Source organism: Aquarana catesbeiana, linkage group LG02, assembly GCF_042186555.1.
Source record: "Aquarana catesbeiana isolate 2022-GZ linkage group LG02, ASM4218655v1, whole genome shotgun sequence".
Taxonomy (NCBI): Eukaryota; Metazoa; Chordata; class Amphibia; order Anura; family Ranidae; genus Aquarana; species Aquarana catesbeiana.
In genome coordinates, this window is record NC_133325.1 from 92,358,265 (window position 1) to 92,383,962 (window position 25,698).

The 25,698-nt window shown below is 42.5% G+C and overlaps 1 protein-coding gene across 1 annotated transcript in view; it reads left to right on the forward strand.

Moving 5' to 3' along the window:
* The window catches only part of LOC141127050 (LIM domain and actin-binding protein 1-like), a 74,695-nt gene that overhangs the window by 19,248 nt on the left and 29,749 nt on the right, over positions 1-25,698 (forward strand). The window contains 2 exon segments of the mRNA XM_073613186.1: positions 11,357-11,402; positions 22,040-22,438. Coding sequence (XP_073469287.1) covers positions 11,357-11,402; positions 22,040-22,438 — 445 coding nt within the window.

Here is a 25,698-nt window from a genome sequence, read left to right on the forward strand (position 1 = left end):
AACACTTTAAACCAAGGCTAAGATGGCAGCTTCCTTGGCCGAAAAAGATAGGAGGGTCTACTTCCACTTTAATGGATTGGCTTGCTCTTATCCCTTTATAGACTTGCATTGAGAGAAGCACAACCTTGTTGAGAGAAGCACAACCTTGACCTGAATAGCGTTGCAAAGCGGATAATGTCTGTACCCATTTTGTATGTGTGTTAATTGCCCTTTCAGATCCCCAAATATTGGATCTAAGAATATTTATTTGCTGAATCATTTCTTGATCAAAACTTCAGTGGACTATAGTCTTGCCAGGTCTTTAACCATTCTTGCCAAGAGATGCCAAAGTGACACTAAACTCTGGTTTATCTCTGGTTTATATTGACTCTGTTGTATTGCTCTCATCCACCTCCAAATATACAAAAAAAATTGTTTTTTTTTTTGTTTTTTTTTTCTGCTGTGATCGGAATTTCTGTTTAGAGGATGACTTTTCGTTCTCCATGGTCCCTCTATAGGAACGTAGCATCCTCTTTGTTTCTGGGATGGGTCATAGACTGATATGAACAGTTCAATTGCCGACAATGGGGTGTGACTTGTCATGCGTGTTTGACCTTTCAAATCATGTGACAAGTCGCACCAGGGGTGAACGGGGGCTCTAAGATCTGCCTGTGGATCTGGTCTTTCATTGGTGTAAGTTTAATACAAACTGTACACTTTAATAACATCTATTTCTTTGTAGACAAGGCAACTATGAAGTCATCAAACCACACAGATGAGATCATACAAGCTGCGGTGCCACAGCTGTACTACATTGCTCACAGCTATGTGATGTGTAAATGTAACAATATTAAACTTTTTTTTTTTTTTTTTTTTTTTTAATTCCATGCAGTGTTTAGAGCCGGCGTATTTATTTAACCCCCTAGTACTGAGTGACGTAAATAAATTACAAGCTCCTTTTTACTTTGGCTCCTTCAGCACATTATACAGCTCATTATTTAGTTACTTTTTTACTTGGAATAGGTTAAAGTTTACCTGTTGCTAGCCTTGCAAATATTTCCATTCAAGGTAACTGAGCTTCTAATTCCAAGGAACACGTACGCCTTCCATCCGAACGTGCAGACATGGAGGCAGATTATGACCTGTATACTGGAGATGACTACAGAGTGATTCCAAGCTCCTGATAACCTGTTCAGGATGCTGGAAAATCCCGGCTACTGCTTGTTCTGCAAAATGAGGTTTACAGTATGCATATGTGTTGTGTTCACATGCTGGCTAAGGTATAATCCTCCATAGACTTATGTTTTGGGGGAAAAACTGCTGTGGGCATGCTAGTGACTGACTGCCCAGAGTTACTTTAATCACCTCAATACAGGGCCAATTCTGACACCTCACATTTATGTAAACTTTTTTTTTTTTTTCCCCTAGAAAATTACTTGGAATCCTCAAACGTGTGTGTGTATAGATAGTAGGTTTGTGTATGTGTGTGTGTTTTTTTTTTTTTTTTTTTTTTTTTTTATTTTGGCAAGAGCCCTAGAGAATAAAATGGTGGGTGTCGCAATTTTTTTATGTCACACGGTATTTGCGCAGTGGTGTTTTTAAACGCAATTTTTTTTATGGTGGGGCGGGGAAATTCACAATAAATTTTAGTGAACGCAAACATACTGCTTTTTTGATAAAATATAAAAGATGCTAAACTGATTTAAATAGATACCAAACATGTCACGCTTTAAAATTGTGCACACTTATGGAATGGCAACAAACGATGGTACTTTAAATGATCTATGGGTGGCGCTTAGTCTTTGCAGGTTACCAGTTTAGATTTACACAAGGGGTTGGTGCTAGAATTGCTCTTTGCCCTTTGCAGTGATACCTCACATGGTGTGATCACGGTTTACTTATGCACACTGGTGGGGCTGCTGTTGGGAATCACAGGGGCCCCATACAGCCTAACTGACAGGACCCCCCCCCGGCTGAAAGTGACTGGACTTAGATTTATCAGTCCCTCTCTCTACAGCCTCAGCTGCACAGATGAATAAATGCGCTCTGAGGCTTCCCATTCGTTCACAAACTGAAGCATAGTAAACAGTTTACTATGCATAGTGGTGAATGGACACGAGTTATTGATACCGATCGCTCACTGCGTTCATTCAGGAAAGGGCTAGTAAATTACCCCCCCATGTGCCTGCAGCAGCTGCCGGTAGGGGAAAGGGGCACACGGGGGCCCAGATAGCAGATGGAAGTGGTGCTAGAAGCAATCCCCTTGCAGTGCAGCCAGAGGGAGAGGAGGAGAAGCTGGCAGTGGGAGACAGAAGAGGATTGGTGTCTGCAATAGGACAGTACAGCTGATCTTCCTGCTTAGCAGATGCCTGGGCCCCCCTTTTGAACTGATGGGGCCTGGACCCAGTACAGGAGGGTTGGCTGTACTGCATTATCAGCAGCCCTGCGTCAATATGTGCATTCTCCAAAGGTGAAGGGGGCACTTAAAAAAATAAAACTTTTTTTTTAATTTTTTTTATTTATGATGTTGCTTTAAAAAAAAAAAAAAAATCTTTGATTGCTGCTAGCGCTGTAAAATGGAAAATATATTATGTATGTGATGTCTATTGGACCCCCCCATCTCTGCTTTTGGGCTCCATTGCAGCCAATTAGACACAGATGGGTCTGATCAGCTGCTCTACTGGCTATGTGGCTAGTAACAAAGAGCCAGCGTTCTGTCGATTTGTGCATGCGCAGAACAGGAGGATACTCTAGCTGATTTCCTGATCAGCTGGCATGATGTCACCATGGTACATGCGCGCATCGTAGGAGGCTTTTTTTTTTTTTTTTTGACGGGAGATACCATTTCACAGCCACAATTGAATGCTATGCAAACAGCGGAGGGGAAACCATTTGTCAGATTGTGCCTCGCTGTTGCGGGGTGGGTTTAGTGTGCTCAAGGTCTGGTTTTGCCTGTGTCCTAAGGGCAGGTTGCAACACAACCACAACCTGCCCTGCAACAGCGAGGCACAATCTGAGAAATACGGTGTCCCTCCGCTGTTTGCATAGCATTCAATTGTGGCCGTGAAATGGTATCTCCCGTTGAAAAAAGCGTAAGATATGTGCATGTGCCATGGTGGCGTCACGCCAGCTGATCGGGTAATCGGCTGGTGTGCCCTTCTGTTCTGCGCATGCACAAGCACTTTTAGATGGTGGGCACTACTTGATAGAACACAGAGACCGGAAATGATGAAATGGTCATCACTTCCAGGTTCTGATGTCACACAGTGGAACAGCTTCAGTTCCTCACTAAGACCGGACCTGGATGCCGCCTGTCGCGTTGTTACTGGGCTTCCCTAAGCGTGGCAGATGTGTTGTGCTTTTTTTTTTTTTTTTTCCTGCTCCGAAAAATGCAACAAAGCTACATGACCTACTTTGGCGCGTTGATGCATACAGACATGCGTTCAGGAACGTGGCAATATTTTTTGCGTGCTTTCCCAAAATGCCTAGCTGTGAATGTAGCCTTATGGGGTCTGAGAGAAACTTTCATATTTGCCCCTATAGATGGTCTGGCCACTGCCAGGATTTCTCCAGTTTCGCAGGTTTAGCCAACACGCTGGATGGCCTAATATGCTGGTGTTTTGGACTGCTTGCAGGAGAGAATTTTGCTTCATCATTTTTAACCTCGTCTATTATTATTATATTATTATACAGTATTTATATAGCGCCAACAGTTTACGTAGCGCTTTACAACTTGAGGGTAGACAGTACAAATACAATACAATTTGATACAGTAGGAATCAGAGGGCCCTGCTCCTTAGAGCTTACAATCTAAGAGGGGAGGTCAAGAGATACAAGAGGTAATAACTGTGGGTGATGTGCTGATTGAGAAGATAAATGTACAGTTGTTAGGTGGGGGCCAGATAGGCTTCTCTGAAGAGATGAGTTTTCAGGGATCGTCTGAAAGTGGATAAAGTAGGAGAAAAACGGACGGATTGGGGTAGAGCATTCCAGAGGATGGGGGAGGCTCTGGAGAAGTCCTGAAGGCGAGCATGGGATGAGGTGACAAGGGAGTTTGAGAGCAGGAGGTCTTGGGAGGAGCGAAGAGAACGATTAGGTTGGTATTTTGTGACTAGGTTAGAGATGTAGCTGGGGGCCAGGTTGTGGATGGCTTTGTAAGTTATAGTTAGTATCTTGAATTTAATTCGGTGACTGAGTGGCAGCCAATGGAGGGATTGGCAGAGGGGTGTAGCAGACGCTGAGCGGTTTGTGTGGTGGATGAGCCTGGCCGCAGCGTTCATGATGGACTGAAGTGGGGATAGCCTATTTAGAGGTAAACCAATGAGGAGGGAGTTGCAGTAGTCAAGGCGGGAGATGACCAGGGAGTGGATTAGAAGCTTTGTGGTGTCAATGGTTAGGAAGGGGCGTATCTTAGAGATGTTGCGAAGACAGAGGCGGCAAGCTTTGGATAGTGATAGAATGTGGGGTCGAAAGGATAGTTCAGAGTCCAGGATTACACCTAGGACCTTGGCGTGGGGAGATGGGTTGATAGTTGAGCAAGTCTACCAAGGAATGGTTATTGGGGGGTAAAAAAAGCTGTCGCAGTCAAGAATTTTTTTTTTTTTTTTTTTGTCTCCTCCACAGTTAATGAGCCTGGAAGTGACATGTATTCCCCTCTGGGTTCATAGCTGTCATTCTATTCTCCAGATACTGTAGCTGCTAATCAAGTACGTTCTGTGCTTGATGAGCTGCATTTGAGGGCACAAAAGACATTGGGGTCTAATAGATCCCTGATGTCTTCATAAAGCAGACTTGGTCATGGCCATGCTTTCACCTACGAGGTTGGCAATAGTGGTTCTAAAGGCTGAAAAGATTCCTGCATTAAGGTAAAAAAAAAGCCTGAGTGTGGCATTAGACCCCCTCCCTATATGGAAAATTCAGGGTAGCGTGTGTGTGGTTTTTTTTTGTGTTTTGTTTTTTGTGTGTTTTTGTTTTTTGTTTGTTTTTCCCCCATTTCTCAAGCACACGCAGTTTAACAAGTTTTTTGTATTGCTTTTTATTTGATGCCATATTTTTATAGTTGACTATTTTGTATATTAGACATTATATGTTTATCTTTTATAACGAAGTTCAGGCTAGACAGGTATCTTAAAACAGGTGGTGACCATTTGCCAATCTTTGTAGTAGTTTAACCTAGTTAATTTAATCAATTAACCTAGCAGATGGGTAATGGGTGGGTGTGGTGAAAGGCCTCCTCCACCTTAATGTTACTCGGGGAAATACTAAACAGCCTGATTATTGCTTTTTATTCACAAGCAATGCTCAAAATTAAGTGCATTTGCACAAATTCGGCATGTATGGTTACCCTAATACAACCAAAAAAAAGTTGCAATACCACATATGACCACCGAGTGGCAGTACTTGAATTCAATGTTATTTTTGGATAGCATAACTTTTATATTCTGAATGTTTAAAGCAGGGCTAGGCAACCTTAAAGGTGGAGATCTACGTGAGCAACACGAGAGTTCAAAGATCACTGGTCAGTGTCGCTTCCTCACACCTGATTTTGAACCTCTAATTGCAGGACTACCGTGTCGCAAATGCATGCATGGCAATCATGGGTTTAAATCAGGTGGTGAGAAGGCAACATATCTCCTCCTCACCACCTATCGACACACTCTGATCGCTTTTCAGAGGAGCAGCACTTGTGCTCATTCACACGTAAAGTTAGGGGGTGGTAAAACAGCAGGATATAATAGAAGTCTATGGCTAAGTGTAGAAAAGCTGCAGGTGCACTACACCCAGGGTGTATAAACCACAGCATATCAGTGTGAAAGCAGAGTGTGTGTGTGTATATATATATATATGTGTATGTGTGTGTATATGTATGTGTGTGTGTGTGTGTGTGTGTATGTGTGTGTGTGTATATATATGTGTGTGTGTGTGTGTGTGTGTGTGTGTGTGTGTGTGTGTGTGTGTGTGTGTATATATATATATATATATATATATATATATATATATTTATTATGCATATATGCGCGCGCCCAGTATATTGCTTCACACTGACCTGAAGATCTCTTCTTTCTTGCTGCTGGGATAAGAGATGGAGTGCAGTTGGTATCACTCCGCATGGGACATGAACCAGCACTACACAGGAGGAATCCTCTTATGCAGCTCTTGATCCCTACTACAGCTCCAACTTTACAAGTAGTCCCTCTGCATTGCACTCTGTTTGCTCTGGAATGGTTGGTCAGCAGACTGAAATCTACCAGCCACCGGTCCGCGATCTAATGGTAGATCGTGACCTACAGTTTGCTCACCCCCTATTTAAAGCGTACTACACCTTTGAGAGCACATGACATATTAAACCCATATCTGGGATGTAACCTGAAACATGGCTGCATTACCCAACCACCCCTCCACTTAGGCTACCACGTGCAAACTTGACTGCAATATTTGAGCTCTGTTTGTGGTGAGCCTCTTTATCTGGTTTATAACCCGTAATCAAGCCGTGACCATCAGAATGAATCTGCTGGTTGAACAGAAAATCGTGTAGGGCCTAAGAGGTGATCATGTAGAACAATTGGCAGGCATCCACAGCACACCATGAAGCGCTATGAAAGCCTTGCTTGGCATGAGATTGGGGTATAGACAATATAACACAACCTTTGTACACCTAAAGTGTCTTTTTACATTTTTTTTTTTTTTTTTTTTTTGTGCACGCAAACACAATGCTGTGGTGTGAACTGGCCACATAGCCAGCAGTGGTAATTGCTTTGACTTGCATTAATGCAGATTAATGCAAATAGCTGTGAACAAGCCCCAAGAATTGAACGTTGACCGTCTAAGTTGCAGTTGAGGCCAGTGTATATGAATGTCAGGACATAAGCTCACATTGACTTTTATAAAGAGAGAGATGGTAGTTCAGACTTGAAAATTGGAAGAACTTGCTTTTGGGCTACTCTCACAATTTGTGGACAGACTGGGAAACTCCACTAAAGTTTATACAGCAGACTTGTGCATGTGAAGTACATTGCTCAGCTGGCATGGAAGAAGATGGGTAAACAATATCAAGTGCTGCAGGCCTGCCAACTGCTGGAATCAAATGTCTGATCCAAGGTCTTTTAATTACTGTGTGGTGGTGAAGGCCAGATGGTTTGAAGAATCTTGTATTAGAATTTCAGATCTGCTTTACGCTAAACGCTGAACTTACTAAAGTGCACCTTTGCTAACCTTTTAACAATGCTGGTTACTAAAAGTGAAATTAGAAAGTAACTGTTAGTATACCTATGAATGGAACATGTGAGTGGTTTCATTATCGGTCTAGATTTAGACCGATCATTGCATTATTGTGGCACAGTTGGCACTGGTAAGGGCATATTTAAGCTGAGAGCATTCTTCCTTCTGTAATGTGGTTCCTTGCCAGGGGATCATCAACAGATATTCAGGGAAATGGCTGTTTAAGCATTGAATCCCTTAGATCAGGGGTCTCAACTTTCTAAACAAAGGGCCAGTTTCCTGTCTTTCAGTCTTTATGGTGGCAGATTGTGGCCATTGTAAATAGTAAATGTCTCAACATCACGGGGAAAAAACTCCCCATCTTTGGTGTCAGTAGGAGGAATTGTGCCCCATCATTGATGTTGTTGGGGGACATGGTCTCATCATTGGCGTCATTGGGCCCGATGGTTAGTGTTGTCAGGAGAAATTGTGCCCCATCATTGGTGTCTTTGGGAGAAGTTGTGCCCCACTGTTGCTATCGGTGGATTTAATGGTGCCCCAAGGGCTAGATAAAAGCAAAGGGCTGCAGTTTGGAGACCACTGCCTTAGATCGTATTCATGTTAAACTGTCTGGCGTCCACTTTCTGAATAGGAGCAGAACCAGGCTACTCTGGAGCAGTGAAAACTAAAACTTTGCTGATGGGTGGCATTTGTGGGCTTTTGACTGCTGAGCTGACAGTGGTTAAGTGTTTTCCTAAAACTTGAGGATGCCTTGTTCTGTTGGGGTTTTTTTTTTTTTTTTTTTTTTTTTCAGATTTTGTTAAACGTCCCTTGAGTCATCACTCTGGTTTCTGGCCTAGTGTTTATTCCTTGTAGGCTACCTAGTACAGGCTTACAGAGGCTGTTGACTGTTCCCAATAGTCTTGTTTATAGGGTATTTTGGTGTAAACTATATCTGAGGTGAAACCTCATCAGATAAAATTTAAGAGCAGTGTTCTGACAAGCTTTGCTTTTAAATTGGAGGAATAAAAAAGCAAATGTCTCTACCTGCAGTATATGGCTGAAGCATCAATCTGATGCTACAGCTGCTGGCTGTAAGCCCGAGAACTGAAGGATCACGACTGCTGATCGCTCAGTTTTCAGGTCCACTCTGAGCAGAGTGGTGACGGTCACCAGCTTAGGAGCAGGTGCCGGTCAAGAATCTGGGTGGATATTGACATTGTCGGTATTCATCCAGAGACTGGAGTGGCTAAAGCCTGCTGATTTTGGGTCACAGGAGTGTGAAAGTACACCCACATGAAAAGTGTGACCAAACCAGCCTGAAGTGGCGTTTCACCCTCATGAAGCTATCGGAATAGTTTTCTAGATGGTGACAACAGTAGACCATGCTTATGTAATGTTTCATCCAATTGTCTCTATTGGAAATCCATATGAGACGGTGACAACATAGGAGCACAACTGTGAACCTTACACAGTGAGCTGTCAGCTTTTTGAAGAAATTATTCAGGCAGCTGTAAAGCCACTTGACTTATTTTCTAGATGTACATAAATGTGCCAAATTTGCTTTCCAGTTTCTAGCAAGTACTAGAAAACTGCACCTGGAATGAAACGGATTTCTGTTAATGTACAGGCAGGGCCAGATTAAGAGCATCATGGGCCTGGTGCTGAGGATTTTGGTGGGCTTAAGGGCTGTGCATCTGCGCTGAGGTGAAGGGGTACAGCCACACAAGCCTAACACTATGGAAGCCCTAGGCTTCCTTATGAGCCCAGCATTGGTGTGTACAGTGAACCTTGAGGTTAAGTGGAAGGGCGCAGGCCTAACTCAATACTCAATACCAGGCTTCCATTAGGACTGGCCGCCTGGCGCCTGTTCCCATCAACCAGCCCATGCAATGTGTGCAGAATGCATGGCCGGGAAGGGCTGCTGTTAGAAATCATGGGGCCACGTACAACCTATATAAAAAGCTCCCCCCTTCCTAAAATACAAAAATATTTTCACTAAATACACTAAAATCATTATTAATGGACACAAACATAACAACTTACAAAATTCCTGATCGATCCAATAGAGTAAATTGTATTGCGTTAATAAAGTTGTGTGTAAATGAGGTTTTGGGCCTGTACAATGTGGTGTATTGTTTTTTTTTTTTTTTTTTTTTTTTTCTGTAAATGTGGCTATTGCTGTGTAAGTAGCCCCCCCCCCCCCCCCCCTTTTTTTTTTTTTTTTTTTTTTTTTTTTACATCTGAACAGACACCTGACATCTCACCTCTTTGAGAGGGAAAGAATTGAGACATTCTTCAATTGCTCTCTGTAGCCTCAGTTGCACTACAGATGAATGAATAGGAGACAGAGGCTCCTATTCATTCAATGAAGTATAAGTGTTTACTTTGCATCAGTTATGAACACCCTGAGTGATTGACTCACTGTTCATTCACTAGTGAAGGAAGGAATGTAGTTTACCGACCTCTTCCCCTGCTCTTTACCCTGAACATCCCCCCCCCTTTGTGTACCCGCAGCAGCCGGATGGAGGGAAAAGTTGGCATTGATGGAGGGGTACACACAGGCAGGTGTAATAAGATGTGGGCAGGAGAAGGTCGACCGGGTACCCATGGTAAAAGTGCCGAACTGTGCCCCCACCTCTTTCAGTTAGGCGGGAGGTGAGGGGGGGGCAGTTGATAGGGATGTGGTAGGGTGTAGAATGCAGTACGCTGTTCCAAAACCTGACATTCCATCCCGCAATAAAATATGGGGCTGACATTGATGTAGAAGAAAATTCCTGAACATTGGTGTGAGGAAAAATTGGCCGTGCCTCAGTGTCACTAAAAGGAATACATGCCCCTGTGGTGTCACAAAAAAAAATTGTCCCTAGGTCAGGTGTATCACTGGAAGGAAGAAAATGTCCCTGAATCCGTGGTGTTACTCGAAAGAAAAAAATGCCTCTCTGTGTTGGTGTCAATATGAGAAGGGCTGATTTGGTGATGGTATGAAGGAAAGAGGGGAGCTGAAAGGGTTGGGGGCTCTGTGGGGTGCGTTTAACTAAGGGGCTGTATAACTCTGAGGGAGGCAAAGCAGTTATGTCGTGGAGAGGAAAGTTCTGTTGGGATATTAAATACTAAGTAATGGCTCTTTCAGAGGCGTGCCAGGGTGGATTAAAATGGATGGCCGAGCTGCAGTTTTGCAGCCTATCTGAACTTTAACATTGCGGGGCTGTACACATGCCATGACCGCAATGCTTTGCGGCTGCAGCATTTTTAACTTTGGGTGCAGAGTTTGAGTGGCATTGCCACCTGTCAAACTCTCCTATTTTGTGTAATTGGGCCACGCACAACCACGAGCTTAATGCTTGGCTCACAGTTGCGGTGTGGTCCTGCAGTGTAAAATTGGGATTCAGCGATTAAAAAAAAAAAAAAAAGATTCAGGAGGCGGCAGTACCACCTCTTGAATGCCTGTAAGCTGCTGCGCTACTGCCCTCTGAAAAGCAATCCCCCGCGGATTGCTTTTCAGTGAGCAGTAAGGGTGGTGGCCAACTTCAGGAACAATACCCTGTGTCTCTTCCTGTAGCGGCTAAAAGCTAGCGGGAGGGGGAACAACCTGTCTTTCAGCCGCTACAGGGCATTGTTCCTGTAAATGCAGCAGTATTGTTCCTGTAAATGCAGCAGTATTGATCATCCGCCCTCTCCTGCCCACATCTGTGCCTATATTGAGACGGGCCTGGAGCTGCAGCTCCAATAGCCCCTATGTTAATCCGGCCCTGAGGAACGGTGTTTCTTTGTGTCTTGGACGTACAGGTAGCGGTTTGTATTGAATGACGTAACAAGTGGTGGTCCAAGTTTTGAAATTAGCTCAAAAATTTTCTGTCAATCTGAATAGTCTGCTTCTGACCAATCCAAGGAATGTCAGTCAATTGACAAAACTTTGTCCGATCGAATGCCTAGTTGATCGGCTGTGCCCAACGCAATAAATTGATTTGTGTTTTTTGGTTTGCAATTTTTTTTCAGTTTGAAGGATTCTTCTGATGGATGAATATTCACCATTGGACACACAGTAGGTCAAGATTTTAGTAACTGGAAAGAGATTGCATGTGTGAAGATTTCTTGTAGCAGAATGTGGTCCTCCTGATAATTGTCATGTTCTCATGTGTCATTGCTCCCCTGAGGCTAAAACTTTGTTTCCTTTCAGATATCAGAAAGCTGCAGAGGAATCCAGTGTAGAAAAGAAAAAAATTGTAAGTATTTCCACCTCTAGAAATACTTTCTCTTTATCATGTCATCTCCTATGCATTGACTTTAGTAAGCGATCTTGTATTTAACTTGGTCACATATCATCCCCATGGCCTGTATAGTACTAGAAAAGCTACCATCCATTCTGTGACTTGCCCCATTCTTCTGACCCCCATGTACATATGCCCTTCTCTGAACTTCAGCTAGGCACACACCTCAAATGACTGAACTGGTATAAAAAAAAGCTAAGGCTGGCCCTTAATGCAATTTATTTTTTTGGTTTCTGGAAAGAAAATCACTCGCTTTACCCCTCAACACTGAATCTCTCCTGCAGAGCTATTTTCTCCCGGCTGGGGGGTTCAGGGAGCTGCCCCTGTCGGGAGTAAACAGTGATTACTGCTAGCAGCTATAGCCGCTGGCAATCGCATGTTCAACTGAAATGCTGGTTGTACCCAAAACAATAGATAAAGTGACTTGGGCACAATCAGCCTGCCCATAGATGGTTCCAATCTTGGCCAGTTCAGAAGGGACCACCTGAGATTTGAACCATCTATGACCAGCTAAACTCCCATGATACAATAGGAACTTCTTCATGTACACTATACGGTCATGTAAGTTGGGGCTGTACATTATACAATATATACAATTTCCTTTTATATTTACCCTCAATCACGTAGTCGTGCAAGGGCCTGCCTGGTTGCATATAAATTGAAAGTGTTTAAGTTTGACTTCAAATTATTTGGTTTTGGTAAATCTTAAGACAAATTGTATAATGTATGGCCAGCCTTACATTTTCAGGGGTGGATGTAGGCAAAGGAAGTGTTGGCCAGTTCAGCAGAGACTGGCTGGGTTTCTATACATCTATGGCTGTTCCCACTTGACAGAAGTCTATCTCCAACGGGACTACTGGTACTGTTAAACAAATTTTTTTTTTTTTTTTTTTTGGCCTGTAAAGAGCAAAAAAAGATTAATAGCTGTGATTTCTCAAGTAATGTGTCTCCAGTAACTGTTTTCCTGAAGCATGTCCTCAGTCTCTACCAACTCCTGGAACATGTCTGCAGTCTCTGAGCATCTCTTGTAGCTTTTCAGCATCTTTACACAACTGATTTTTAAATTGCGCTTTACTTTTTTTTTTTTTTTTTTTTCTGCTCATGCTTGGATAAAGTCCATAGGTATCTTACTTATAAAATGATTAGATAATTGGAGTGAATATTCTTGTATTTTGTGTAAAGATTCTCAACTTGGTAAATCAGCCAGTGTGTGACTTTTGGTGAAGTCTGGGGCTGCTCTTGGGACCCCCCTATATTAAAGTTGACCATCAATGCTTCACTCCATCTTATACTATCAAGCTTAAAGCTGAACTGCACTCTGAGCACCACAAACCAAAAACACAATTTCGTTTTTGTTATTCAGAGTAGATTCTGCCATGCATCTATGTCCCCCATGCTTTATTTTGCTAAGAAGTCACTTTAAAAGACACCCCTCTAGCATTTCTGCCTGTGATTATCTTAAATAAGGGCAAATTACTCATGTAGCACTTACTTCCTGGAATCCATCTGCCTTTAGCTCAGGCATACACGCAGGAGTGTGTGATTGGCTCAGCAAACCCCTCCCCCCCTCAAGTCTCATGGGATGTATATCATTTGCCTAGGCATGGAAACCAGGAAGGAATTGAACCAATGTAAAAAAAAGTTTAAAACCAGTAAATGGCATTAGTAAATGGAAGGGAAGGTGCATCACATCAGCCTAAGGATTGCAAATCAATGTTGATTAATGCCCCGTACTCAGGGTCGGACATTGATCGGACATTCCGACAACAAAATCCTAGGATTTTCTCAGACGGATGTTGGCTCAAACTTGTCTTGCATACACACGGTCACACAAAGTTGTCGGAAAATCCGATCATTCTAAACGCGGTGACGTAAAACACGTACGTCGGGACTATAAACGGGGCAGTAGCCAATAGCTTTCATCTCTTTATTTATTCTGAGCATGCGTGGCACTTTGTGCGTTTGGATTTGTCTACACACGATCGGAAATTCCGACAACTGATTTTGTTGTCGGAAAATTTTATAGCCTGCTCTCAAACTTTGTGTGTCGGAAAATCCAATGGAAAATGTGTGATGGAGCCTACACATGGTCGGAATTTCCGACAACAAGGTCCTATCACACATTTTCCGTCGGAAAATCTGACCGTGTGTACGGGGCATGAGAGTTTAGTTCCACATTTGTTTGGACTACCAGTTATGTATATAGTGCTGAACATACTGTACATTCACATCAGCCTCTGCTCTGAAGGCGCTTAGTCTTAATGTAGAATTCCATGTAAAACCTAACTAGTATTAAAAATGCAAAATGGTATATACTTGCCTATTTTTTAGCCCACTCTGGTCCAATCACATTATCTGGCTCTCCTGTGTCAGACAGCTGTAGAGGAGAGAGGGGACTGCTGACAACAGCTGCACCATGGGGGCCTATGGGTGATGCACACAGGGACACGTGACACTGGACCAGAGCACACTGAAAAAAATATATTCTATTCTATTCTATTCCCCTATCCACATGTAGTGCCTACCCTGATTTTCTGGAAGACTGATGGTGACTACCAGAGGTAGGGAGGGCTGACATAGTTCTTCAGGGTACTGGGCATGGTGGGTGAACAAGACAAAAGTTGGGCGCCGGTCACTTTTGTGCTTAAACAATAGAAGTGTATTTCTCAAACAGGAAACATGTGGGAGAGGGGATAGGGCACAGGACACCCTTAGTAACTATCAGCAACAGGCAGATTGGCAGACTTCTTGGACAAAAAGGTAGATGGCAGTACAGGAAAAAGCCTTTAAGCTGAACCAGCACATCTGTACTTTGTAGGATAGGCTGTCTCCTCTAGTAACTGAACTTTATACACAGGTTCCCTTGGATGAATTCTCGCTCGAAGTCCTTCCAGCCACTTCATAGCCTCCAGCTCATGAAGGGTCCCCTCTGGTGCTTCCCTAGAACTCCATCCCTCTCGGAATCACTTATGGATCTTTGGCAGGCTTTTCTCAACAAAAACTTTAACACCTGGATAGATCTAGCAGTCAGGAGACCACCTGGATAGGCTTCAGGCCTAGCAACCAAGAGCTTTTCCACACAAATCCACCCAGGCCGCAACCCTGGGCGGGAAGACCTCGATCACCTGACTCCTTCCAAATACCTTTTCCCAGCATGCATAGCAGCAAATATGATTGGCTGAGAAAGATATGTTTATCCATAACCTGAACTCACTGTAGCTCATCACACTGTCAAAGGCAACAGCACCACCCACTGACAAAAGGGGAAAAACAAAGCTAAACAGCAATAGGACAGAAGTCATTTGACTATTAACCACATGCCGACCATCCGCCGTCATATGGCGGCAGGTCAGCTCGTTCCTGCAAATCGCTGTACTGGTAGTTGGCTCCTTTAAAAGCCATAGCAGGCACGGGCAGGCTGCACAGCGGGGGACCTGATGGGCGTGGGTCTGATGTCTGCCGGCCACCCGCGATGTGAACACACAAATCCCTGTTTTGATGGGAGGAGACAGATCTGCTGTTCCTAGTAATTGGGAACAGCAATCTGTCTCCTCCTCCAGTCAATCGCACTCCTCCACAGTAAAACACATGAGGGAACACATTTAACCCCTTCCCTGCCAGTGACATTTACACAGTAATATCTGCATTTTTATGGCACTGACTGCTGTATAAATGTCAATGGTCCCAAAAAAAAGTGTCAGTGTCCGCCATGTCGCAGTCCCGCCACCATTACTAGTAAAAAAAGCCATAAATCTATCCCCTATTTTGTAAACGCTATAACTTTTGCACAAACCAGTCAAAATACGCTTATTGCGATAATTTTTTTTTTGGGGGGGGGGGGGGAATTTGTATACACATTGGACTAACCTGTTGAAGAAATGTGTTTGGTTTTTGTTTTTTTTGGGGGGAGGGAGATATCTAATTTATTTATTTTTTTTTCTTTCCCCCACAGAAATTGTTGCTTTTTTGTTTATAGCACGAAAAATAAAAACCACAGAGGTGATCAAATGCCACCAAAAAGCTCTTTGTGGGGGTTGGGGGGGGTAAAGACCTTTTTTTATTTGGCTACAGTGTCGCATGACCATGCAATTGTCAGTTAAAGTGACAGTGTTGTATCACAAAAAATGGCCTAGACATTAAAGGGGTAAATCTTCCGGGGCTGAAGTGGTTAAACACTACAAATTAGCCAGGCTGTCTACCACCCAGCATAACTAAATTTACCTGTAGCCCTATTCTAGGACCAGGGTGCTACACACACATTCGACATGGATGGGGGAATCCTAGTGCCTTTGTATTCTGCCAGTAGGAAGACTTCCCCTCCGTCACAATACAATGATCAGTGTTGCCAGGCAATAGCCGATGGCACTGATCATTTTGGGGGGGGGGGGGGGGGGGGGGAGAGAAACGTCAGGCTGGTTGTACTGAAGGCAACTTATGGATCGACTTTGGCACAACCAGCTTGCCCATACATGGATCAAAATTCAGCTGGTCTCTGCTGAACTGGCTGAATTTCAATTCATGTATGGCTGCTGCCCTAGGTGTTAGGAAGGGGTAGGAGCATTTTATGACTAGGCATTAGCTGGATTTCTAATTTTAAGGTTATGATCTCACATACATACTAGGGCCAATTTGGATAGGAGCAGGTTATCCTACCATTCTATTGTGTGGGAGGAGGAAACTCTTGTAAGCACAAGGGGAATATGCAAACTCAATGTAGGAATTTCTATGGCTGGAATTCATACCAAGAATCCCAGTGCTGCAAAGGCAGTACCTTCACTTTAATGACTTTTAATCAGTTTCAGCTATAACGTTGTAAATTTAATACAAAATTCACAAAAAAACCTGTAAGTATTGGTTCGTATGCGTCATGCTTTGTGCTTTCCCTTAACCAAGATGGTCTTGTTTTATGAACTTGTGTAATCACTTTTGTTCATATTACACGTTCCTCAGTGACATCGTTTCTTTAGCTTGACACTGCATAATTAGATCATTAGACAGAAGTGTGAACTTCAAATCCTGGGTATTTTCCAGCCTGTAGGTTGGGGCTTTCCATTATGTGTCTCCAGACATATGGTGGTTTCTGTTTTGGAATGAGACAGGCCAAAACTTGCAATGAAAGCTGGAGGGGAGGCTATTGTGTATTCGCTCATCATTTGCTCATCAGGACTGCTGTCTGAGCGATGATAGGATCACTGGGGCTGTCTAGCACTCATGCAGACCGGGCAGGGACATGCATAATTGGATGGCCAGTGGGGGGTACGAGTAAGAGGACAGTGATCTGTAATCCTGTAGAGACTGATTGCCTTCCAAATTTGATTCTTATCTGATAAGACAGGACTTCGAAGACATAACGAGATTTACTTGAAACAAGAATGGCAACCTTCTAGGATTAAATGAAAAGCAAAAAAAGTGGTCATTACAAAAGCAATTTGACCATGGATGTACACTAATAGAATTTTGTTAACCCTCTTTTAGTTGTAAAAATGTAAAATTGTGTTTGTTTGTTTGTTTTTTTTTTTTTCTCAATAAAGTGGGGTTTAATTGACCATTTTCAACCGAAGGAACAGGATGGGGAAAATTTCTCGAATGTGTGCTTTTTAAGCAGTTGAAATCTTGACCCACTTTTGAATGTACTGAGAATTCTCATTTTTGTATTCAGAATTTTCATTCACAACTTTACTAGTGTATACTAAACTTAAGGGTCAGTTTGCAGTGTTTTTGATTTATGGCGCCCTATGTTTTCATGAGAAGTGTCCGTTTTGGAGTAGTCTTGCAGCAGTAGTCTTAGAGCTACATACAGTGTAATCTGCTTCGGTGACAGAGATTAAACATGGTTTGGATATGCCTTTCTTTATATGAACTACATAAAGCCCTCGCGTGCCTTTTTGGAGTAGCCATGGAGAGACCTGTCTTGTTTAAATTATGTAATGTGAGAGATGCCAAAAACCCAAAACTGGCAAGATCAAATACATTTTCCATTTAGATGTTCTCAAAATCCAATTTTGCTGTATTAATCTTCAGTCTAGAGCATTTCCCTGTAGTATTATGCTGCTAGTTGTCTGTCTGACCCATCCCAGCTTGTGACTGGACAGTGAAAGGAGAAGCTGTTCAGGGGTGAGCTGATCTGTCGCTCTGCTCTCTTATCCTATCAGTGTGCTTCTTGTCGGCGCACAAATGACAGGCTCCTTGTACTGTTTCCTCACACTTGCTAGAAGTCAGAGGTGGGTACTTGTTTCTAACATTTAGAAACCAACACATTTAATGTTGAATATAGCGCTGCTCTAATTTGTCTTATGTGCATTGAATCAAGTTTTAATAGCCCCATAGCAAAAACTAGTACGGAGTTTCAATATTTTAATTTTTTTTTTTCTTTTGTAGAGATTACTATATTTCATAAATGGTTATAACCAGCATATTGGGTTCCCCATCACCTGGTATCTTACATTGGCTTAGTCACAAGGTTTGCAAATGGCCCACCGGTGGATGCTCGCTGAAAAAATTTGACTTGCATCTGTTTTTATGGGGATTTGCTAGTAACTGCTTTGTGCATGAAGAAAAACCTTGTGACTGTTGGCCAGTACCAGCTGTGGTTATTGTATGGGTTTTCTAAAAGGTTTAGGACTCTACCATACAACTACTTTACCAGCATGATCCAAACTCTGTTTTGGGGTTAAATGTTGAGACCTTTATGTTTAGGAGTTTTCTTTTTCCACCCAGTGGATAAGTTATCTGAAACTCTGTAATCTTGATGCATGTGGTAGGTGCACTGTGAAGAACTTGCTTTGAAGCGGAACTAAATCCTCCTATCCTTTACATCCAAGGAAGTTTCCATCTTGTTTCCTTTGATCCACACTTGTCATGGTGCTGAGCATGTGGTCAGGTATGACACCCATCATTTGAGGGCTTGACAGTGCGGTTGACAGAACAATCACCTTTTGACAGTTCACATTCATTGCATGCCTTGAATGTAATGTGGGAAATTTTAAGTTATGCTTGACATCAGGTTGCTAGATTCTGTAATCATCCAACATGTGCACATGCATTCCAAAATCTTACAGGTTGATCTACAGAGTTCCTGCCCTTAAACCACTGGTGTGATATTACTCCTCCTTGGAGGCTGCTTACACCAGTCTGTGTACCCCTCTTAATTGGGTGAATAAGTTATTAGAGAGAAATGCAGTTAAAGTGCAGCACTCCCCACACATTTACTAATGTTTTATGTGAACAAAATGTTATCAAGTGCCCTGAAACTTAATGCATTAAAAGTGGACCTTTTACAAACTGATCATTTTGGTGTAACAAACAAGTCCTTTTTTGAAAGTTGTCTTTTTACAAAAAAAAATTTAGTGACCAAATCAAGTGCTTCCTTCTCAAACTTTCAATTCCCCAAAATAGTGCTTTATGAACGTCAATACACCTCCTAGGACAATCCTGTGCTCTTGTGTACACACAAGGGCTGTGCAGTCACCAGGATCCATTGACCCTCTTAGCCTAATAAAAATAGGTCCACAATCACTCGGGTTTTAGGCTATCCTTCCGTTGAACTGTTAAATTGATGGGTTTAGTTCCACTTTAGATTTTAGTTTGCTCTTGACATCAGATCCCAAGTTTCTGTGATAATGTGCACATGCATTCAAAGTTCTTATTTGGAGAACGGCATGTTCAATTTAGATCAGTCACCAAAAATGACTAGATGTATGGAAAAACTGATCCTGTAGGGAAGGGGTCTCCAAACTATGGCCTTCCAGTTCAGGCACTACGACTCCCATCATGCATAGTCCTGTCTGAATGTCAGTTTTGCAATGCCTCATGGAAAGGTGTATTTCAGCAACAGATGGAGGGCTGTAGTTTAGAGATGCATACTGTAGGGGATTCCTCATTTGGGAGCTGTTCTATGTTGTAGGTAGGCAACATACAATTTCATACTGCTGCATGCTGTGAGAATATTGGCTTCATTACTAGAGGACAAATTTTAGCTTTTGAGGCTTCACTTTTCTTTTTTTTTTTTTTTTTTTTTAAGTATAGCTAAAGACAACTTTTTTTTTTTTTTTTATTTTGGATAGTGGTAAGGAATTGGAACACTTGTCAGTTTTTTATTGCTGTGCCGTCAAGGAGATTCACCCTCTTTCTCCTGGTTACTATTATCGATTGTAAAAGTAAAAAATCATAAATTTTGGGTTGTCCCCAGAAAGGTAATACAGGGGAAATCTTCCAATGGAGACACTAGTTCCCAAGGAATTCCCTTAATTTGTGGGGATTTCCTCACTTCTTGGGCTATGGGACAGGAAGTGAAGGGCAATCTCTGCAATGGCACACAGATGGCAAAAAATTAAATCTGATGGGGTTATAAAAACCCTCTTGCGCTATCCTAAAGAAAAAAGTTTTGCCTATAGTTCTACTTTAAGCATTGACTCCAGGAGCTCTCATGTGTGTGTTTTTTGGTTTTTTTTTTTTGTATTTTTTCCCCTCCCATGTTCCACTATGTAAAAATGTATATGGCCCTTTTAACCATACACTGAGAGGATTAACCACACTTGAGAGGATCATGGAGGGGGGCCATTGAGCATTTTTGGGAGTGTTAATTGCCTGACTTTCATGTTGATGCTTTGGCTTCAATGCAGTCTTAGAGTAGCTGACGTGAAGTATAAAAACTAAGGTCTAACCACTAAAATAAAAAAAAAAAATAGCCTTGTACACATGGACCAAAATCGCCTGGTTTGGAGGAAAAGGCTGGCTTTCTGCTTGTGTACAGATCTGTCCAACAGAATCCAGTCTCACAACTGGCGTCTATTGAATGGGCATGCCGGGAAAGGCATCTGACTGCATCCAGTCACCACTGGTAACCAATGGCTGCCAGCGCTGATCAGTAGGTTCTATCAGAACACAAAGGCACAATAGGAGATCAATGCACTAACATCGCTTGTGTTGGTGCAACAAGCTTTTTTTTTTTTTTTTTTTTTTTTTTTTCTTTCGGTTTAGGCTGCTGGGTTAAACGAAAAGACTTCTAATGTGTATCGGGCTTAAATGTGTTTTTGTTGCCTTCCAAATAGCAGGGATTGATTTTTCTGTGTCATACTGCTCTCTAATAACCCGGGCAAGCATCGTTCCTCACATTTGTTAATATACCTTTTACCATTAATGAAGTGTTTATACATGAAAGGTTGGTGTAAAATGAGACCGTTCTATCACTGGGTGTGTTAGTATAGTGATGTCTGCAGGGAAAAAAGTTGTTGGGCGTATGCCTAAGTGTTGCCAACCTTCCCTCTTTGCACCTTACATTGCATAACCCAGCAACACCATCCCTGCATATCTGCATCCATGACTAGGTCATTATAGGAACTGGCCAGCCCTGTGGTTATGCGGACACCAGTCTCCCGATGTGGTCATTTGATACACCGTGCGATTTGGGTCTTCCTTTTACATGGCTGCCTTTTAGAACGCTTAAATTGCAGAATCTGTTTTGCCATGTCACAGTATGTAGCTACTTGAAACTCCCTTTTTTTTTTGAGCTCTCGGTTATCTGTCAGTGGGTTAACAAAGATGGCGCAGTTTTCTTCAGCATGTGATGAGGTGAGCGACTTAGGATCCCAATATAGCTGCTAATCACTTCTAATTCTATAAAGCCTGTCACAGCAGCTGCAGTCATACTGTTGGTTCTTCCAGGCACAGGGACCGCAGCAATGCAGAGACGGCAGGTACTATATGGCGCTTTTGTTCTCTTTTCTTTTCCATCTTTCATATTGCACATCTGTCACTACCATCCATTCCATAAATGGTACATCATTTATAGCTTCATTTGCATATTTGTGTAAATTGAAGTGGATTTAATTTTTCCCTTGTCTTCTGTACATTCTTTTAATAAACTTTCAGTCTCTATTTTATTGCCTTGCATCATAGTTTTCATGATTTCATTTTTTTTTTTTTAATCCTAAATTTATTTAAAATTTTAATCAATGATACTTTTTCCCGAAAGGACATTGTTTCTTGGCGTGTCTGTCTTTAATATGCATGATAATAATTGGAAGCGTCTGGGTTTCTTAATCTGGGAGCCATTTAATTTTGCTCATTTTTAACTTTTTTTTTAATTTTTTTTTTTTTTTTTTTTTTTTCGGCTTTATTTTTATTTAATTTTTTTTTTTTTTTTCTTTAGTCCTTCCAAGGCAATTTTAGTTTTGTGCTGACTACTAAGATTTTTGCTTTTACAATATGTTGCATATATTGTGGGGACGTGTTCCAGACGTGTCGGCAGGAATGAACAAGAGTTGACTTTTTTTTTTTCCTTTTTCTTTGTGCTCCTCTTAGCTTCTTCCTAGTTAAATGAGTCACTTTCTCATAATTTTGCCTTGTTCTTCCATCTGTTTGCCCATATATGGATATCCTTTTTTTTTTTTTTCCCTTAAACTTCCTGCCCAGTCTTTCCTCCGCCTCTTAACCCCTCTGGGCTAAATGCTTTTTACATGTGGCAAAGACCATAATTTCCTTAGGAGCTGCCTGGATGTGGATCTGCCTTTTTTCTGTTCTGCAGGTTTATTTTTCTTTCCCATAGACAGGCGCTTCCTAACTCACATGCATTCATTTTCTATTCTTTTTAGAACATAGAGGCACTTCCTCCCAGCTTTAACCGGGGCTCCCTGAGCGTGTTGAAGAAAAAGTGGGAGACTCCGGTTCCTGCTGCTCAGACCGAAGTAAAGCGCAGTGGCAGTTTTGTGCTGAGGCAAAGGGTCAGCAGTTCTAAGGCGGAAACTGCCCCTGCTGGCCAACCTGAAGGCAGCCCCACCAAAGCCCGCTCGCCTCTGAAGGAACAAAGTCACTTCCGATACCCCAGTGCCACAGAATTCCATTCTCAGCCCACCGGGGTGGAAAGCATGGAGCAAGAACTGGAGACTGCCAAGCTGGACACCCCGGAGCCTTCTCCAAAAATTGAAAAGTTCCATGTTCCGATGAACAATCTGAAGATGATGTTTGAGAAAGGTGAAACTGCCAATAATAAGGTAAGATTTGAGGGTGGGAGGAAAGTCAACATGTTCGTCTAATTTTAGGCTAACTTTGGTTAAAATTGTTAACACGTGGAAGTACATAAGATGCAGTTTAGAAACTGTAGCTGGCTGTTTTGCCATTCGAGCAGATCGTAAAGCTTACCATTCATGTTGACTATCTTTTAGAAGATGTAAAATGAGGACCTGCCTAAGCTATAAATTTAATTTGTACTCGGTCCCTGGCACTACATAGTTGGCGGCACAGGCAGGTTTACTGGGTGGCAAGCTTTCTTCTTTCTTACAATTGTCTTTTACAATGCAATTTGTAAAGTGGTGTTTAGCTTGCAATTGGATCGTATGATATGGGGGCAGCTTAAAATTGCATTTGCTCTGTTCTGCCCTCCTGTCCCTTTTGCTAGTAGGCAGTCAGTCTGGTGCACCACCAGGCAGTTCAGGGTCAGGTTCAGCTGACAAAGCACTGGTGAGATGATCACTCAGCAATTGTACAAGACACTGCTGGAGTCCATCAGGAGTTAACACAGCTGTTTGCAGAAGTGTCTGACACTGGGCGGGTGGGGGATGGAGAGCACTATAAGCATTTGCAGAGTGATTCCGCCATACTATTCCTTGTAACTCTCATACTTGATGCATCTCAAGTTGAGATGTACTAGTGGCCAGTGAACTACAAGCTGCTCAAATGAGTTGAAGCATGAGCAGAAGATGGCGTGCCAGCTGTCCTGCCTAGTGCATTGGTGGTCACTGTGCCAAGTAGGATTACACCACCTCCGTGACATCTTGCTTCCACCTGGTTAGAAAACAGACATGTCAGCAGTTTGGAATGAATCAACATGAGTCTGAGCCTCTTGTGAGCAGGAAGCAGCTTGTCTCTGAGCTCACTTTCTCTTCCTATTGTATGTTTGGCACCTTCTGTAATGGAGCTCCTGAGTGGAAAAGGTCAGGTGAAACTCTACCCTTAAACTGGGGAGGGGGGGGGGGGGGTAGAGAATGTATATTCAGACCATATTTGCAGAAAGTTTGGAGAGGACAGTCAACCTTTTTTTATAGGGGTGTAATGTAATTTTGCTTATATTGTACAAGCCCCCAAATAATTGGGTAGCTTTCAAACCATAAAATGCCTGTCTGTAGGACAGTGGGGAGCCATTGTAGAGCTAAAATGTACAAGGTGTCCATTAATACTGGATGACTTTGTTTCTTTCAGGGTGAGTTGAATGATTTGGGTGATTTAGATCTATGGCACTTTCAGACACTGCTGTCCCTGGCTCATTTGAGAAATTATGATGGAAATGGGTTGGAAAAACCTTGTCTGCTTCACAACCAGCGCTAAAGATTGTCCAGTGCAGTAAATGGTGTCCCATCGGGATATCTTTATAGCTAAAAGATGTTGCTGGCACAGCATGTGTGGGTTTTTTTTTTTTTTTTTTGTGTATTCTAAATCAGACGTGTGCTCAGCAGTACCCAAGATAGCAACTGGCTACGCTGACCCCCCTAACGTTTTACTGGGTTTAAATTGGCTTTAAGACAGGACAAATGTAGTTTTCTCTGACGACAGCTGCCAGTTCTCTTACTGCTTCCCTTTATTGCAAGTACCAAGTTATTTGTGCAGTATTAGATTGATTTACTAAAGCTGGACAGTGCAAATTCTGGTGCAGCTCTGTATAACCAATCGCCTTCCAGGTTTTTTTTTTTTTTTATTTTTTTTGTCAAAGCTTAATTGAACAAGCTGAAGTTAGAAGCAGATTGGCTTCCATGCACAGGTGCACCAGATTTTGCACACTCTAGTTTTAGTAAATCAACCCCATTGTGTACAGACTGCTACAATCAGGGTAGAAAAGATGTCTGGCCTTCTGTCTTGGGCCTGCAGTTTGGAACTGGGAAGTGCAAGCCTTGTCTCAGGAGCTGAACCAGATGTGTGACTCTATGCTGTGTGTATGTATTGGCCTTCAAGTGAAACTATGGGCAGAATATAAAGCCGCTTTAAACCCAAAATGTAATGCAGCTTGTCAATCAGATCTGGTGGCTGCATTCTTTTTCAAGGCTTTTCTCCTTGGTTTTCATCTGGCCAGTAACATGCCCTCCTGTATTAGTGTGCTACTAGTTGGGGCTACTTTTTGGACAGCATTATTGTTCATCTGGGAGTGTTGGATGTACTAACAGATTAAAATGCACTATATTGCCAAAAGTATTGGGATGCCTGCCTTTACACGCACATAAACTTTAATTGCAATCTAGTCTTAGTAAGGTTCGGTATTGAGTTGGCCCACCCTTTGCAGCTTCAGCTCTTCTGGGAAGGCTATCCACAAGGTTTAGGAGTGTCTATGGAAGTGCTTGACCATTCTTCCAGAAGTGCATTTGTGAGGTCAGGTACCAATGATGTTCTATCAGGTTGAGGTCAGGACTCTATGCAGGACAGTCAAGTTCCTCCACCCCAAACTCACTCATCCATGTCTTTTATGGACCTTCCTTTGTGCACTGGTGCACAGCCATGTTGGAATAGGAAGGGGCCATCGCCAAACTGTTCCCACCAAGTTGGGATCATGAAACTGTCCAAAATGTCTTTGTATACTGACCTTAAGAGCCCAAGCCTTGAAAAACAGCCCCGCACCATAATCACCCTCCACCAAATGATTTGGACCAGTGCACAAAGCAAGGTCCATAAAGACATGGATGAGGGAGTTTGGGGTGGAGGAACTTAAATGGCCTTACCTTAACATGATAGAACATCAGTGCCTGACCTCACAAATGCGCTTCTGGAAGAATGGTCAAACATTCCCATAGACGCATGCCTAAATCTTGTGAAAGCGTTGAAGCGGTTATAGCTGCAAAGGGTGGGCCAACGCAATATTGAATCCTACGGGCGAAGACTGGTATGCCATTAAAGTTTAAATACTTTTGACAATATAGTGTACTTGGGCTGGCCATACGCAGTTCGAAACTCTGCTGGTTCAGCAGAAACCAGCCAAGATTCAAAGGCAGGCTGAATGTACAAAGTTTACTGATCAACTTGGGTACAACCAGCCCGGCGGATCTTGTGCTTATCGCTAGCGGCTGCTATAATCATTCTCCCGGCGGAATAAAATGTATGCAACTATCACATTTAAAAATTGCTGCAATAGGTTTGCTTTTGGGCTTAATACCACTTTAAGATGTGTGATGCAGAGTGACTAGCCTCGACACAGCAGTTTTTTGTTGAGTCCCCGCTAACTTATTACCAGTTTTGATCCTGCCAATAGATCCACTTCCTTTTAATAGGGTGA